We start from the raw sequence: 17,175 nt of genomic DNA, 5'->3' as shown, positions 1-17,175 counted from the left end.
TTAGCAATTTAGTGAGGCCCCCAGCAACTTAACAAAATGCTGTCTCAAAGTAAAAACAAACAAACAAAATTAAAGAGGGCTGAGGATGTGGCTCAGTGGTAAAGCACCTCTGAGTTCACCCCCCGCCCCCTAAAAAATGCATATGAGAAGTCTCAGAGATGTGAAAGTTAGTTTAGGAGGTAGGAGGATTCTGAAGTCCAGGCTGCCTGGAACTGCAGGGTCATAGGGCTAAAATATGGACCACTAGGACCATGGCAGCGGAGTTGGCAGAGAGACAAAGGTCCCTATGCCCCATGTAGAAGGGACAGGGCTGGGATGGGGAGGAAGGCTTGTGAGGCTGCTAAGGATACATTCAGAGACCCAGCCCAAGTCCATCCCTGTCTCAAAGCTGCCTGCGGTGGAGTGATCCGCAATGCCACCATCGGCCGCATTGTCTCTCCGGGCTTCCCGGGAAACTACAGCAACAACCTCACCTGCCACTGGCTGCTTGAGGCTCCTGAGAGCCAGCGGCTGCACCTGCACTTTGAGAAGGTCTCCTTAGCAGAGGATGATGACAGGTGAGGGGCTGTCCTAGTGGGTGGGAGTGCCTGACCGGGTAGTACCCTTTTGGAGGGATGCCGAAGCCTGGGGCCACACCCTGTCTGGGTCAGTGACCAGCCACATAGCTGCCACTCTCCTGGCCTAGGCTCATCATTCGCAATGGGGACAATGTGGAGGCCCCGCCTGTGTATGATTCCTACGAGGTGGAATACCTGCCCATTGAGGGCCTGCTCAGCTCTGGCAGACACTTCTTTGTGGAGCTCAGTACTGACAGCAGCGGGGCAGCTGCAGGCATGGCCCTGCGCTATGAGGGTGAGCCTGCTGGGGCCTCACAGGGTGGGGACTAGGGCCTTCCTCCCATACCTTCCCCCTCTGCCTCCATTCTATCACATCCTTCCAAGTTGGCCACCCCCTGCCCCTCCCCTGGGGCCCAGGATTCCCAGAGCCTCTTGTCTAGATTCAGGCCCTCTGGTCCAAAAGAATTAATTCTCCAGAGTTTCAGAAGCAAAATTGGCCCTAATACTTGAGAAGAGACCCATATATGCATGCATTCATTAATCCACTTTAAAAAAAATCTACCCAGCAACTTCTATGCATTAAACACAAAATTAGGCAATGGAAATACAATGGTGATCAAGATGGCCTCCTGAGCATAATAGAGATGGATGCTCTGGGCTGTTCCCATCCCCCCACTGCTCCCTGCTCCAAGCCCAGGACATACCTTTGCATTTAGGAATGAAAAGGGGAGGGCAGTAGAAGATGTCTGCCCCATGTTTACCCTGTTTGAGGCTGAGCTGGACTGGCTCTGTGCTTCACAGCCTTCCAGCAGGGCCACTGCTATGAGCCTTTTGTCAAATACGGCAACTTCAGCAGCAGCGCACCCTCCTACCCTGTGGGTACCACAGTGGAGTTCAGTTGTGACCCTGGCTACACCCTGGAACAGGGCTCCATCATCATTGAGTGCATTGACCCCCACGACCCCCAGTGGAATGAGACAGAGCCGGCCTGCCGAGGTCAGTAGGCACTAGAGGAGGGGCCTGCAAGGGCAGTGAGTAGGGTGGGTACCAAGGAGATAGCCACAGATTCTGGGGCCACAGGGGCCCTGTGACATGTGCAATTCATATGTTCCCCTGAGGTGGAGAGAGGGGCTCCCAGCAATGGGTGAGTGCTTCTGTGGGCAGGTGGCAGCCCCTGGACAGTACTGGGGAGAAAACGGAGGGGACGTGCCTCCCGGGCCTCCCTTGCCTTCCAGCTGTGTGCAGTGGGGAAATCACAGATTCAGCCGGCGTGGTGCTCTCCCCCAACTGGCCAGAGCCCTATGGCCGTGGGCAGGACTGCATCTGGGGTGTGCACGTAGAAGAAGATAAACGCATCATGCTGGACATCCGAGTGTAAGTGCCTTCCGGTCAGGCCAAGCCAACTAACTCCTGAGGTCTAAGGACATATCTTATCTAGTCCATCGGGGTCTCAAGGGCCTTTCCTGACCTGTTTGTCCTCCATCCTCCTCCACAGGCTGCGCATAGGCCCTGGTGATGTACTTACTTTCTATGATGGGGATGATCTGACAGCTCGAGTCCTGGGCCAGTACTCGGGGCCCCGTGGCCACTTCAAGCTCTTTACCTCTATGGCTGATGTCACCATCCAGTTCCAATCGGACCCAGGGACTTCAGTGCTGGGCTATCAGCAGGGATTTGTCATCCATTTCTTTGGTGAGCTTGTCCCTGGCTCACTCCAAATGCAGACACCAAATCATGGCAGATCAAAGAGGATAGGGTAATCAGGAGCCTGAGTGCTCTTTTTGAAAAGGGAAAGCTGGAAGAGCTCCAGGAGAAAAAGAGCCCTTTTGTTGCAGCATGAAGGATTTGGAGAGGCAGCAGGAGGAACTTTCCTTAACAAAGAAAAAAAGCTGCTGGGAATGGTGGCACATGCCTATAATCCCAGCAGCTTGGAAGGCTGAGGCAAGAGAATTGTGAGTTCAAAGCCAGCCTCAGCAACTTAGCAAGACCCTGTCTGTAAATAAAATATAAAAAAGGGCTGGGGATGTGGGCTCAGTGGTTAAGCGCCCCTTGGTTCAATCCCTGATACCAAAACAACAACAACAACAACACACACACACACACACACACACCCAAAAAAAAAAAAAAAAAAAAACCTAAGGAAAAGTGTTGGACTCTATTTACCTTTCTACCTGTCTTTAATAGAAATGACAATTTATTTTCCTTACACTATCTGGCCTCTTCTCTCTGGCCAGAGGAACTGGCCAAGGTGCTTTGGGAAATAAGGCTGAAGTTTAGATGATTCCCCTGATATTCAGAAGACAGAACAATGTCAGGGACAGGCAAGGAGGGACCCCTGAGCCGGGAGGAATGAATCTGAGCCTGCCCTGGCCAGTCTAGGCCCAGGACAAAGTGGAAGAAGCTAGAGTGCCCTTGAGTTAAGGGTCTGGCCCAGTTGCTTTGGTGTTGGCTAAAGGATTGCATCTTGCTGCCTCTGTGCCCCCAGAGGTTCCCCGCAATGACACATGTCCAGAGCTGCCCGAGATCCCCAATGGCTGGAAGAGTCCATCACAGCCTGAGCTGGTGCATGGCACTGTGGTCACTTACCAGTGCTACCCTGGCTACCAGGTGGTGGGATCCAGTGTCCTCATGTGCCAATGGGATCTAAGCTGGAGTGAGGACCTGCCTTCATGCCAGAGAGGTAAGTGTCCCTGTTCCCCCTTGATCCCCTGCCCAATCCAACCTGCAAGCCCCTCTCCTGGGTTTATGAGAGAGAATCTAGTGTGTTGTCCCCACTGTCTTAGCTGGTATTCTTGAAGTTCTTATACCTCTCAGCCTTAGTTTCCTCATCTATGAAATGATGATACCTTTTCATAGGGTCATCAGCCAAGTACTCCAAGTTATTTCATTCCTGGTTATGGCAAATCAGTATTTGTTGACCCTAATGAATGGAAGGAAACACACCAGAAAAATGGTAGAGACATTGAAGTAGGAGGTGGAGTCATGTAATACGAAAATATTAGTTGGCTGGAACAAAGCCATGGGCGGATTGGCCTTTGTTGAGTCCTCTCTCCATCACCTCCCATTCATAGTGACTTCCTGCCATGACCCTGGGGATGTGGAACATAGCCGACGCCTCATATCTAGCCCCAAGTTTCCTGTGGGGGCCACCGTGCAGTATATCTGTGACCAGGGTTTTGTGCTGACGGGAAGTGCCATCCTCACCTGTCATGACCGCCAGGCTGGCAGCCCCAAGTGGAGTGATCGGGCCCCCAAGTGTCTCTGTAAGTGTCAGATGGGTAGGAGGGGAGTCTCTGGTTGGAAATAAAAGAGGCTGCCCTTGGCCTAGAGGCTTGGCATTCTCACTGGGCTCTGCCTGCTCTGCAGTGGAACAGCTTAAGCCGTGCCATGGCCTCAGCGCCCCTGAGAATGGTGCCCGCAGTCCTGAGAAGAGGCTACACCCAGCAGGAGCCACTGTCCACTTCTCATGTGCCCCTGGCTATGTGCTAAAGGGCCAGGCCAGCATCAAGTGTGTGCCTGGGCATCCCTCGCATTGGAGTGACCCCCCACCCATCTGTAGGGCTGGTGAGTGCCCTGCCCTCCCTCAAAACCTTGCCTAGCCCACAGGGCTACTCTGGCAAAGATGTCCAATGTTGAGAACCAGAACCACCTTCCTGTGTCACCCTTCACATTACCTTGGTCTCCCCAGTCTCTGCCAAATCCTTCTGACCTGGAGTGGGCTCTCCTTGGACAAATCCTTCCTGTGATCAGCCCACTACCTCTGCTCCTTGCATTAGTGGTTTGGCCCACTGGGCTCACCCACTGCCCTTGGCCCTCCCCTCTTGTTCCAGCCTCTCTGGATGGGTTCTACAGCGGCCGTAGCCTGGATGGTGAGTCCTCACCCTTGAGGGCCAGGGAAGTGGTCTCCCTGCACCTGGTTGTCACAGCAGCTCCCAGGCCACGGGTTCCCCACAGGTAGAAGGCAAAGAAAGAGAGGTCTGGGCCTAACAGGGTGAAAAATTCTTTCCCTACTCCTAGAGAGCTAAAGGGAACTGCTATCTGGCTGCCTTTGGGCAGAGATTAGAAGTGGGCTCCTGGTGACAGGGACCTCTGTCCAATCCCATCCTCTGTTTTCAGTTGCCAAAGCACCTGCTGCCCCTAGCACCCTGGATGCTGCCCATATCGCTGCTGCCATCTTCTTGCCGCTGGTGGCAATGGTGCTGTTGGTGGGAGGTGTGTACCTCTACTTCTCCAGGTGAGTGTGCCTTCCCTTCTTGCTCTGCATACCTGACTCACTCCTGCACTGCACTCCTGCCTTACAGGCTTCTCTGCCCTACAGGCTCCAGGGAAAAAGTCCCCTGCAGCTTCCCCGAACGCGTCCTCGCCCCTATAACCGCATCACCGTGGAGTCAGCATTTGACAATCCAACCTATGAGACTGGAGTAAGTACCCAGGCTAGCCTTGACACCCTCTCCAGAATTCAGTTCTCTGCTCCCTTGGATAGATATCCCTGAGGGTCCTGCTAAGCCCTCTCTCTTTCCCTTTTCCTTGGGAAGGTGGATTATGACCTAGCAAGCCTTATACAAGTTTCCAACTCCCAGCAGTCTCTTTCCTTTGCAGGAGACGAGAGAATATGAAGTCTCCATCTAGGTGGGAGCAGCCCAGGCAGGTTCACGCAGCCCAGCATCATGGCTCCTGGCTTCCTGCTGTCGCTCTGGCTCCTGTACATACCACTTGGGAAGAGATGCCATCCATCCCTCAAGAAGTTGTGCAATGCCTATGATGGCCTATTTTCTTGGCACCACTGCTCACTTAGGGCCCTTCCTTAGGCCCAAGTCAAGGGGTACCTGACTCAAGGGACACCTGTCATCATCAATAGCCAGTGTTCTCTCAAACATTCCCCACACTCTGGCCCTCCTGCCTGGAAGGCAGAACAGGAGCACCTCTTTTCCCATGGCTACCACCCAGCCCTGGACTAACTCAACAGTGGTGGAAACCACACCAGGCTGCTACTCACAGGGCCATCACCAGGAGTGAAAACCACTCTCAATGGTGGCCTTGGGTAGTCCTGGAGTGCCAACATTAGCCCCTTAGGGCAGTCTCTGGCCCTTCGCTAAAGCCTCAGAAATGGACAATTCAGCCCCCTGCCCTGAAATAGTGGAGGCAATAATTCTAAGGGACCCAAAGGGTGTAGGGACTCTACCCAAGTTCAGGGTGGGCTCCAATGGGCACATATACTCCACACCAAAGCAGGACACCCGACTGCTCCCTTGCAGCCCTATACCCTGAAGTGAGGGGGGACCCTCTCCTGATGTTTGTTGGCCTATTACAAATACCCCCTTTCTTATTAGTCCTTCATCCAAGCCCCTTGGCAGGCTGCTCCTCCTGCCACTGTGTAATGGCGTAAGGGGAGTGGGCAGGTATATTCTGGAGATGAGCAGAGGTCCAAGGACCCAGGAATTTAGCATGGGACAGAGTCTGAGAGCCCCAGGAGCTGGCTGAAGGCAATTTTGTATATATAATGTATTATATGGGGTCTGAGCTCCAGCCAGAGAACAATCTTTTATTTCTGTTGTTTCCTTATTAAAATGGTGTTTTTGGAAAAAAAAATCAAGCAATGTTCAGGTGGATGGTGCTTTCTTGGAGGGAAGGGGGGTGGTAGATGAATGGGACATGAACCTCAGGACCATATGGTATGCTGAACCCACTAACCAATATCCCTCAGCTTTTATTTTACATGCAGTTGAGTAGGCACCATGGTCCCCAAAAGGTCAATGCAACAAATGGCAGGTGAAATGAGAGCTTCCACTGGGTGGTGCCACAGGGGTGAGAGCCTAGGAACCCAGCTGTTCATTCATTCCAATACCTCACTTCTTCCTCTACTAGATCTAGAAGAGTAAGCTGGCACACTACCAAACCTTTTTCAATGCCACTGGATTGCCAACAAGACCCAGGAAGCCTGACACATCTCTCCTTTCCCTTCTTTTCAAGCAAGCAAGCCTTGGTAAATTGGAATAGGGATCAGAAACTGAACTCCTGGACATTAAGCCTTAGTTTGACTTAGCCTCAGAAACCATCCAGATTGTCAAGAGCAGGGACAATGAAGTTTAAGGGTTTGGTACCTAAGTTAGGCAAAAGCCCAGGGGATATGGAAAGAGTGGCTAGGTGGGATCTACTTGACTTCCCCCTCCATATATCCCACAGAGCTTCCTGAGATGAAAGTATCTGCTTGGCGTAGGTCCCCAGCATGCACATTCCATGCTTGTTAGAGGTGTGCCCTGCATGGCTGCTCTCCAGAATAAGAGCAAGGGAAATATGGGAACTCAAAAGCCAGAAGACAAAAGTCCCTGAAATAAAAAATAGCAGCAACCAGCACCTTCAGCTTCTGAAGTCTTCCAATTGGGAGGTCTTGACCACAAATCATGGCATTAGACAAGCAGCTTTGAAGGAACCATAAGTTCCAGTTCATGCAGAATGCAATGCCTATATTAGCCACAAGAGGTCGCTTCCAAAGGCATCTGTATCCCACCTGCTCTTCCCCAATTCCTCTTAAACAACTAGCGCAGGAGCTCTCCAAGGTGGCACCAACTCCTGTCACCACTAGGCTGACCTATCTTCCAACTTCCAAGAGGGAAAGTGTGTGGAGTGTCTAGCTCCCCTGGCACTTGTCAACAAAGTCAAGTCTTGTTTCCTTCATTGGCCCCGGCCTGTTCCTGTTCTCAGCTGCAACTGATAGTGATGATCAAAGCAAAGCTCTGCTTACTGGGTATGTGCCAATGGCTGACTTCTCTCTCCCATAATACCTTCAGGCTGACACAGCAGCATAACTGGGCTCTCAGCAGGGGGAATGAAACCAAAGAGGGCACATGAAGTGTTAACTTCTAAGGAATTGTGACATAAAGTACAATTACAGGAAGAACAAGGTTTTGCCTCTTCCATACAAGCAGTCTAGCTCCCTTTCTGAGGATCACACCTCTGACCCAATAAAGTCTGTTGTTTGCTAAGGCTGACAGAAGGCATAAAGTAGTCAATTTACATGACATTCTTTACTACTGCGTGAGCTTACTCTTTTAAGGTACCAAAATAGTAATCAGAAGAGTGAAAGTTTAGGGCTGGGGTTGTAGTTCAATGGTAGAACACTTGCCTCACCTCACATGCGTGAGGCACTGGGCTAGCTCCTCAGCACCATATAAAAATAAATAAATAAATAAATAAATAATGATATTGGGTCCATTTACAACTGAAAAAAAATTTTTTTTTTTTAAAGAAGGAGCTGGGGTTGTGGCTCAGTGGTAGAGCACTCACCTAGCACGTGCGAGGCCCTGGGTTCGATCCTCAGCACCACATATAAATACATAAATAAAGGTATTGTGTCAAATACAACTAAAAAATATGTATTAAAAAAAAAGGCAGAGTGAAAGTTTAGAAAACCAGAAACCTGATACTGCACACACTCTCACCCCCACCCTAACTCCTCCTCCTTAATGTCCCAATTGTTGCAGCGGCAATAATTCCTTGGAGACAGCAAGCATGGCGTAGTGGACACTGGTTTGTGAATCAAGAAATGTTTCATGCTTAGGTTTGCCATAAAGTCACTTATGTGAGCTCTGCAAATCACTGCTCCATACGTCCAACTGGAAATGGATTAAATTAGGTGGTCTCTAAGCCCTTTTCAGTTTTACAACTCGAGAATGTTTTGTGTGTGCCTTCACATTAGAAGTGGGCAGCAGCCAGACATGGTGGCGCATGCCTATAATCCCAGAGACTCCGGAGGCTGAGGTAAAAGGATAAAAAACCTCAGCAAATTAGTGAAGCCCGTCTCAAAATAAAAAATAAAAAGGACTGGGGACCGTGGTTCAGGGGTTGAACGCCCCTGGGTTCAATCCCCCAAACACTCCTCCCCCCCCAAAAAAAAAGCGGGACACATACACATGTCAACAACGATAATTAAACGCTTTTTGTCAGAGACAACCACGCAGCTCCCTCCTCATTTGCTTCATCCACTGTCTGGAGTAGTATACCAAGGGAAGGGGAGGGGCCAGCGCCGAGACAGAAGCATGACTCTCCGCCCAGAATTCGAGGTGAGAGGGTTCAGACTACAAATCCCAGTACACAGCTCGGCAGCTCTCAGAAGTATCCCTTCCCAGAGGGCAAACCACTCTCCCTGATCCACCCTACAGTACGGAGCACCACACGCACACGGAACTACGACTCCCATAATCCATCAGAACTATCGCGATTCTTGTTCCCAGAGTGCAAAGCGCGCCCATTCACCCTTTGACCCCTCTGCGCATTGCAAACTGGGAGTTGGAGTCCACTGTAAGTCAGGCAGCTGGGCGTGGTCAATTATACGGACTCTCGGCTTTTGGCTTCATCTTGAAGAACAGTTCTCAGGGAGAGTTATCAAAAGATGGTAGTAATAGGCAGGTGGAACACCCCACAGTGCCGTCACCATACAAGGCAGGGATGGTCGGGCTACAATTAACTGTCGGGAGCGGGAGTGATGTGGGAATAGCAGCCACCCAGTCCGCCACCAAAGGCGTCGTTTTTTGTCGCAATGGCTTTTCTTTTCGCTTTACTAATATGGCGGCCTGGTCCAGCCACACCTGACGCCAGAACCAAATAGTCCAGTACAATATCCCAATGAATACCGCTATCGCCGACAGCCTACCAGCTCCATCCATCACCACATCTTGCTCCTTCCTGCTCTTGCCTGAGGACTTCAAGGGCACGATAGCCCATGTCCCATTACCAAAATGGCGAAAAGAGAAGCTTTCTTTTGAGGGCCTGCAGGTGACAATACGCCTGCGCGGGAGCCGGCAGTGTGGTTATGAGGCGGGAGGGGAGCACGCCCAATACGCCTGCGCGGGAACAGCGTCCTCTCGGTCTACACACAAAACACCAATGGATGAAGAGTCCCCAGGTTCGTGCGGCTGCGCCATGACCCCTGTGAGCTTTCCCAGGCGCCTGCGCGAGACATCAGGTCCCGCCCTTTTAGCTCAGTACGCTGGCGCAGGGCAGAAGGGCGGGGCTTCGGGGCTCCAGCCGGATGCCAGCGCGGCTGCGCGCTGGGGGGTACCCCCTTACCGCGGCTGCGCGGGAGCCCGGTCGCCGGCTGTCACTGCGGTTGCGCGCGGCGAGCCGCGATCCCGGGGCGCCTGCGCGGGTGGCTTTGCGGGCGCTCGCGGTAAGTTTGCGCCAAGTGCGCGGCAGCCGGGACGCAGACGGCGGCGGCGGCGAGAGGCGGAGCCCGGGGACCACCCCCCAATACCCTCCCCCAAGTCACCTCACGTACCACAACCTCACCTAACCTCTCAGCCCCCCCCCCGATCCCCCCAACCCCGGGATGGCAGCGCCCGCCAGCTTTCCCGGCCGGACCAGCGGTCACCAGCGCCGGCTTTAGCCTGTGGGACTAGGCCCCGCCGAGGCCTGACCCCCGGAGCCGGGACCCACTGTGCAGTCAGCCGCTGGGCCGGGACTGAGGGGCCGCTCCCCCCTCACGGCCCGTGGGGAGGACGCTGCCGTCCCAGGAACTGGGGGCCGGGGGGTGGGGGGGAGCCTGGGCGAGGAAGTCGGGACCCGTGTTGGGAAAAAAGAAGGGGAACCGGGGTCAGGAGCCCCCCCTTCCCCCAAATCCCCCCTCCCCCCGGGGTTGGGGGGGCCGGAGGAGAGAGCGCCCAGCCCGGGAGTTGGATGAATGTGGGAGAAAATGGAGACCAAGACGATCGTGTACGACTTGGATACGTCGGGGGGGCTGATGGAGGTAAGAGTGGCCCTCCTCATCCCCTTCCCCCAGCGTCGGGAGGGAACCTCCGCCCTCCGCCCCACAAAGCCGACCCTAAGCTCAAAGCACTAGAGCACCGGGGGAGGGGGGGTTTCTTCCTCGCCCAGTCTCTCTCCCATCTTTGCAATTTGGGGGCTTGAGCTCAGTCTCCGAGGACGTTTGCAGCAGTTTCACCTACCCGCCGCCCTCGATTTTGCTCTCCCGAGTTCCAGCCCACTCCATCTCGTTGCACCGGCGGGCCTCCCCACCCCCTTCTTGTCGGCCCCTTTGTGCTTCCCCCAACACGTCCGGGTACCGGGCTTCGGGCCTCTCCGGAGCTGGGCTTTGGAGTCCCCCACTGTCCATACAAGGAAGTGGCGAGAAGGGAACCGCGCACCCTCTCCCCATCCCCCTACCCTGATCCTCCCCATTTGGAAGAAGCTCTTCTCGTTGTTGTGCGGCAGGAACGCAGTTAGGGTGGGCTCCCCCTGGTTCCGGGGGCTGAGAGGTTCTGGGAGCAGCCTGGATGGGAGGAAGAAGGACAAAAGGGGGGAGAGGGGTGAGTGACGGAGAAGCCGCGCCGGGGGGGCGACGGACTGCCCGGGAACTCCGAGTATGCACACACGCTGTTTGTATGTGTGTGCAGCAAATCCAAGCTCTGCTGGCTCCCCCCAAGTCGGACGAGGCAGAAAAGCGGAGTCGGAAGCCGGAGAAGGAGCCCCGAAGAAGCGGCAGGGCCACCAACCACGACAGCTGCGATAGCTGCAAGGAAGGTGGAGATCTCCTGTGCTGCGACCACTGCCCGGCTGCCTTCCACCTCCAGTGCTGGTAAGGTCTGGGGACCCCTTTGGAGCCCCTTGGCTGACCCTCCTCGACACATTCCTTCACCTGGCCTGCCCCTGCCTGCTGAAATAACGGGCGCTTGTAGCCGCTAGCTGACTCTGCAGCCGCTGGGGCGAGCGCCTCCCCGCCCCCCGTGTGCTGCAGTGAACTGGCCGTTTTGCAGGAACCGGCAGCGGTGGGTCCGGACCCAGGGGTGGGTGTTGGGAAGAATGAGGCAAGCCTCATCTGAGATTGGAAGTCTCTGGGGAGTCGAGACCGAGCGGGCCGAATACGGCCGGCGGTGGCGGGGGAGGAAGGGGAGGAGCTCCCGGCTCAGTGCAGCTCGGCTGCTCGCGCGCCCGCCACCTTCAGGGCTCCTGCGGGGCCGGGATCTCCTCGGGGTGGGTGCGCGGAGTCCTCGGCTGTCCAGCCACCCTGGTCCAGACCTCGGCGACCCGGTGCTTGCGGCTGTGGAGGAAATCATGGAGGGTGTCTCTAGTTCTCCTGTTCTTTGCCTCTCTGTTTACAATATGGCGACCTGCCTTTAAATTATATTTTTATTCTCAGCGCCATTTTGGCTGCATATATGATTTGCAAACGTTTTCCGACGAAAGGTGGGGACAGCCCTGGAGTCCTTTCTGCAGAAGCTCCTTGGGGACTGGGACTGGGATCTCTCCGCTTTGGTCCCTTTCTCTGCCTCGGCTTGCCCCCTGTTGCCTCTCAGAGCTGCCTTCCTCCTCCCTTTTCCCTCCCCGCGCTGCCGCCTCTTAGGAAATCGAGCCGGGTTAGACAATTAAAATTGCCCTTGGGCGCCGATTTCACTTCTCTGCTCCGGATCGGCGAACCCTTCGCCGCAAAATTCTTTGCTGCCGGGGTAGGATTGTGTGCGGTGACTCCGGAAAGGCATTTTTAAGAAGCGAGAACTGGAAAGCCTTGCTCTCCCCCCACCCTTTCCCCGCCCGCCTTTCTGAACGCGAAGGGAGGGGAGAGACCGAAGAGAGAGGGAGGGACCTGGGTTGATTGCCCGCTGCTTGATCCTCCTCTGCAGCTCAGCATAGAAAATCCGGCAAAGAAGAGTTTAAACTCCATCTTCTGCCTGCAGAAATCACCTCTGTCCTCTACACAAATCCCCCATCCGCCCAGCGAACCCAGATTGTATCTTGTTCTGTTCAGCAACAGTTGACTGAGGCAGGCCTCTGAAAGGAGGCAGGCTGGAGAAAGCATGAAGGAGAGAGGGCTATTTTTTTTTACCACCCCTGGGTTTTTTTTTTGTTTTGTTTTTGATGTTGCCTTTTTAGCTCACTGTTAACAAGTCGGGAGGGATTTCTCTTAAGGTCTGTCCATTGTTGCATTTACATTCCTTCTCTGGGTTTGTGAAATAGTGCCTCCTTTATTTGTATTAATTACAGGTTTTGGAACACTTATTAGACAGATGACTGATACTAAGTCTGTGGTCAGAAGTTATGTGGGAAGCTCCCGTTACCATTCCCAAGATACTTTTGCCTAGAAGGGCACCCCATCTTAATTTGTAATGTTACACAGCCAAAAATGATTATCCTGGATGAAGCTTTGCTGCTGGCCTTTAAATTTTTATTATAAAGTGACTAAGACCAGCTGTAAGGACCTGTGATTTTTTTTTAGCTTTTCCTTCCTCTGAAGTGTAATCCACTTGGAGAAAATTCCTCTGAAGTTTCTTTTGCTGCTCTTGAACACAGGAGAGAGTTGTATCTGAATATATTGTAATGCTTACAATTTTTTGTGGAGGTTTGATATGTGTGCTTGGACTGGGGGTTGTAGACTTCCCTCTCCCCTCCTCCCCCAGTTCTAGGGATTTGAATCCAGGGCCTCACACATGCTAGACAAGGGCTGAACTACATCCTCTAGACATGGGAGGGTTTTGTTGTTGTTGTTGTTTTGCTTTTTGTTGTTTTTTGAGACAGGGTCTTTGGAAGTTGCCCACATGGACCTCAAATTTGGGTGCCTCCTGCCTCAACCTCCCAAGTAGTCACCTGGCTAGACTTCTTGATTTAAAGTGTGGGCTAATTTTTTACCCCTGGGATGAAGTGGTGTAAGTCTTATTTATTTGACCATGCTGAAATTATTTAATAGAAACCTGAAGCATAAAAAAAGTGTTATTTTGTCTGAGATTGGGCTTTTAAACTCTGAAACCTAACCTCTGAATCTATTAATTAGATGTGGTCTAAAACTTGTCAAATTGTAATAAGCAACAGTTTCTGCTTTAGCTGGAAGGAGAGAAAGGAGAGAGAGGGAGGAACTTCTAACTGATGGTGAGAGTCCCATTTGTCCAGGCTGTGCATTTCATTGAATACTTTTTTTTTTCTTTTTTGAGACCGTGAATGGGACCTGGTAATCAGAGATTTGAGAATTGTACTAAATGAGATAGGGTTGCTTCACATTTTCAATTTCTTTTTGAAGATGCCACTACTAAATGTACTGTTGACTTAGCTGAGTTATTATCTAAATCACATAACTTTCTAATCATTCGTGAAAAGGCAGGAAATCTTTTGTGGTACTGGGGATTGAATCCAAGGCCTTGTGCATGTAAGTCAGGCACTCTACCAACTGAGCTATATCCCTAGCCCTAGGAAATCTTTTTTTAAATAGGAATTTCCTGCATGAATCATTTGATAAGTAAGACTTATCCCACTTTCCTGCCTCCTAACCCTCACTCACACAAAAGTAAAATACTTCATTAACCAATTCAACCAGCCTGGTGAGGTCAGGCAATTAATATTTCTGAAAAATTTTGATCCCTGAATATGTTTTCATTAATTTGTCCTATTCATTGCTTACTTGTACCATACGGGCATGAGATTAGGCTACATGACTATATTTTCTCTTGCTTTCCTTTTGAACTAAGACTGGATTATTTAGATAAGTAGTGAAAATTTCCATCATATACAGAATGCATAAGAGAGAAGCTGGAATTTGACAAATGCTGTAGGTGACAATTGCAGTGCTGCTTTCTCCTTTAAAAGTTCTGTGATATAAGTCCTTTCTGAAGTCTCTAGTGTCTCTTACCAGTCTGCTTCACAGTGAACAGGATTTAATAAAATGTTGTAGAAGTGGCCTGGCACAGTGGCACCATCTGTAATCCCAGTGGCTCAGGAGGCTGAGACAGGAGGATCGAGAGAGTTCAAAGCCAGACTCAGCAAAAAGCAAGGCGGTAAGCAACTGAGTGAGACCCTGTCTCTAAATAACATACAAAATAGGGCTGGGGATGTGGTTCAGTGGTTGAATGCCCCTGATTTCAATCCCCACCCCACCCCCCAAAAAATGTTGTAGAAGGGATTTCTTGGCAAACTACCTCTGGTCTTAGTGACATTAGCCATAACCATGTTTTTTTGTTTTTTGGTTTTTGGGTTTTTTGGGGGGGTACTGGGGATTTAACTCATGGACTTGCTAAGTTGCTGAGGCTGGCTTTGAACTCTATAATCCTCTTGACTCATGGGGATTTTTCTAAGATAAATTACTGAAGGAAATGACTAGTCAAATAAGCTATTTTCATTGCCCTGTCTTTTTTCAGGGACCACAGTGTTGTTATGAGGAAACCTCATCTCTTCCCAATTAGATGGGAAGCCATATTTCGGGGTTTTCTGTAATGATTATCTGGGCTAGGGAATGAATTATTCTGTGCTCAGTAGTACCATGACCTCACTGAAGAATTAAAATTGAGAAGCAGAGGTCTTTGTTTAAGTGATAGTGTAATCATTTTATCCAAGTTTAACTGGTTTATCAATTATTCAGAGTGATAATAGGGGTTACTAAGCTTGCCCCTAGAGAACTGGAAAGAGATATGTTTTTAAGTGTTCCCTGGTGAAACTGATCTTTGTCATAATAATCATGCTATAAGTTGAGCTTTCTGAAAATTCAGATTTTCAGGGACTGATCCTTAAAAATCTGTTAAATAGTGTAATAATTGGTGGTGGTTTAGTTGTTGCTGACCCATCTTTCTGTGTGAGAAACGGAAAAATTGTTATCACTAATAGAGTGAATACCATAAGGCATCAGTAATGAGGCTGACTAGAAATTGGCTGATTTCCTCGCATTGCTTTCTCATGGCATTTTGCTCCAGACAGGGACCAAAACGGTTGGATTGAGAAGTGCACCTACCTCTGCAGACCTCAACATGGTCCCTTCCCGTCAGACAGATTTCTGTAGCATTTGCCTCCGCATGTTATATTTGGAATTGTTGGCCGGCTTTCCTCTCTCTGGTGTTGGCAGCAAGATCCAAAATGAGGTTTTCGAAGAATGAGAGTAAAAAGGTCTCTGCACAGGCAAAACTAAGCTCAGATTGGAGTTTTGCATATTTAATTTTCAGTGAGTCATAACAAAGGTTTCACTCACAGACTCTAGAATAAAAATCTTTGTTGTTTGAATTTCTTAAGGAGTGGGTTTTCTGTGATTTTTGTTGTTTAACTCCTCATTAGACTAATATCAGGTAAACAATAAATCAAAATACTTTTATTTTAACATTGTCTTATGAATCTGTTGTTTTTAGCACAGTAAATTCTTAGAAACCTGATGCTGAAGAATAGAGGTTACTATGTCTGAATTCCCTCTCCTCCCCTTACTCTGCCCCATCAGTAGTTAAATGATTCCACAATACACAACCTGATTGGTTTAGGTTTTTGTTTTTATTTATTTTTTTATTTATTTGGTACCAGGGATTGAATCCAGAGGTGTTTAACCCAACCCTTTTTATTTTTTATTTTGAGACAGGATCTCACTTAGTTGCTTAGGACCTTGCTAAGTTAAGGCTGGCTTTGAACTTGTGATCCTCCTGCCTCAGTCTCCCAAGTCTCTAGGACTTTAGGTGTGCACTACTATGTCAGGTGCTAGTTTGATTTTATGTTTATTTTATTTCTTCTTTTTTTTTTGCATTTTCTGTAAGAATAACATGCAGTCCTAGTCCTGGGTTTAATTCCCACCACTGCAGGGGGAAAAAAAAACAACAAACAGAGCAAGGCACAGTGGTGAGAGCTTGAAGCCTTAGGAAAAAGGATCACTTAAAAAGAAAAGAAAAGAAAAAGGATCACTTGAGCCCAGGAGTTCTAGGCCAGCCAGGGCAACACATTAAGGCCCCCAACTCCAAATAAATGAATGAATGAATGAATGAATGAATGAATGAATGAATGAATAAACAAACAAACAAACAAAAAGTATTTGGTGTGTTTGTGGCCCAAATGGCTTAGGTTGAGAGAGGAAATATCAGAGATATTAAAATATGGAAAAGGAGGGGCTGAAGTTGTGGCTCAATGGTAGGGTGCTTGCCTAGCATATGTGAGGCACTGGGTTCGATTCACAGAACCACATATAAATTAATAAATAATCAAAGGTCCATCAACAACTGAAAAATTTTTTTTTAAAAAAATGGAAAAGGAGATAATACTCCTAAAAGGTGAAGGTTTCTGTGTAGATTAAAGAAAATACTTAATGGTACCGTTGGAATTTTTCATTTTAGACCTATTCCAAAATTAATTGCCATACTCCTTAAAAGGTAGGACGCAGTTATGATTTATCAATTTCCCACTACTCCTTAAGGCTCTCAAAGTACTTTATAAATGGGCTCCACTAATATATTAGGACAATTTGGGGCCTTTGTAAATTAGGTGTTTTTTATAGACATGAATGTGCAAGGTTTACTGCCTTAGTTTGAATCTGGAGGTCAGATTCTTAATAGTCTGTTATAAATTCTTGGTCAAGTATTCTTCCAGGAATATTTTTTTTAAAGCTGCATCAGGAATGTACAATTGTCTAGTTTGAACTGAAAGGAGATTCAAGTAGTCATTACTATGTGTTGGAAGAAACTCACCGTATTTTGATATTTGTTAACCTCTAAGCGAAAGTACAAGTAATATATCAGATTACTCAAAGGGACTCAGTAAACCTTTTCTTTTCCTTTTTTGGTACCTAGGATTGAACCCAGAGTCACTTAATTACTGAGTCACATCCCTAGCCCTTTTTATTTTTTATTTTGAAAGGGTCTTGCTAAGTTGCTGAGGTTGGTCTGAACTTTTAATCCTCCTGCCT

General features: G+C 49.6%; 2 protein-coding genes across 9 annotated transcripts in view; both read left to right on the top strand.

The window, feature by feature from the left end:
- Sez6 (seizure related 6 homolog) overlaps positions 1 to 6,149 on the top strand; it is a 45,845-nt gene extending 39,696 nt beyond the window's left edge. Inside the window, exons 6-17 of one of the 4 annotated variants that reach the window (XM_046447005.2) lie at positions 389 to 557; positions 686 to 852; positions 1,359 to 1,553; positions 1,793 to 1,931; positions 2,053 to 2,249; positions 3,043 to 3,237; positions 3,629 to 3,820; positions 3,924 to 4,121; positions 4,388 to 4,426; positions 4,674 to 4,791; positions 4,876 to 4,978; positions 5,157 to 6,149. In XM_046447005.2, coding sequence (XP_046302961.1) covers positions 389 to 557; positions 686 to 852; positions 1,359 to 1,553; positions 1,793 to 1,931; positions 2,053 to 2,249; positions 3,043 to 3,237; positions 3,629 to 3,820; positions 3,924 to 4,121; positions 4,388 to 4,426; positions 4,674 to 4,791; positions 4,876 to 4,978; positions 5,157 to 5,186 — 1,742 coding nt within the window. In that variant the 3' untranslated portion in view covers positions 5,187 to 6,149. Of the gene's footprint in view, positions 1 to 388; positions 558 to 685; positions 853 to 1,358; positions 1,554 to 1,792; positions 1,932 to 2,052; positions 2,250 to 3,042; positions 3,238 to 3,628; positions 3,821 to 3,923; positions 4,122 to 4,387; positions 4,427 to 4,673; positions 4,792 to 4,875; positions 4,979 to 5,140 lie in introns of all 4 variants that reach the window. The other 3 variants (XM_058580041.1, XM_058580043.1, XM_058580042.1) reach the window with 3 other exon arrangements.
- A 3,509-nt stretch (positions 6,150 to 9,658) lies between these two features.
- The window catches only part of Phf12 (PHD finger protein 12), a 44,351-nt gene continuing 36,834 nt past the window's right edge, over positions 9,659 to 17,175 (top strand). Inside the window, exons 1-2 of one of the 5 annotated variants that reach the window (XM_046446843.2) lie at positions 9,659 to 10,299; positions 10,946 to 11,127. In XM_046446843.2, coding sequence (XP_046302799.1) covers positions 10,234 to 10,299; positions 10,946 to 11,127 — 248 coding nt within the window. In that variant the 5' untranslated portion in view covers positions 9,659 to 10,233. Of the gene's footprint in view, positions 10,300 to 10,945; positions 11,128 to 12,182; positions 14,309 to 17,175 lie in introns of those variants that run through there. The other 4 variants (XM_046446844.2, XM_046446841.1, XM_046446842.2 and 1 more) reach the window with 4 other exon arrangements.

The sequence above is a fragment of the Marmota monax genome, unplaced genomic scaffold (genome assembly GCF_021218885.2).
Source record: "Marmota monax isolate L192 unplaced genomic scaffold, Marmota_monax_Labrador192_F-V1.1 WCK01_AAM20220418_F8-fsc00138, whole genome shotgun sequence".
In the NCBI taxonomy this organism is placed as follows: domain Eukaryota; kingdom Metazoa; phylum Chordata; class Mammalia; order Rodentia; family Sciuridae; genus Marmota; species Marmota monax.
The sequence above is the reverse complement of the archived record's forward strand: the minus strand, read 5'-3'. Positions and strand labels throughout refer to the sequence as shown.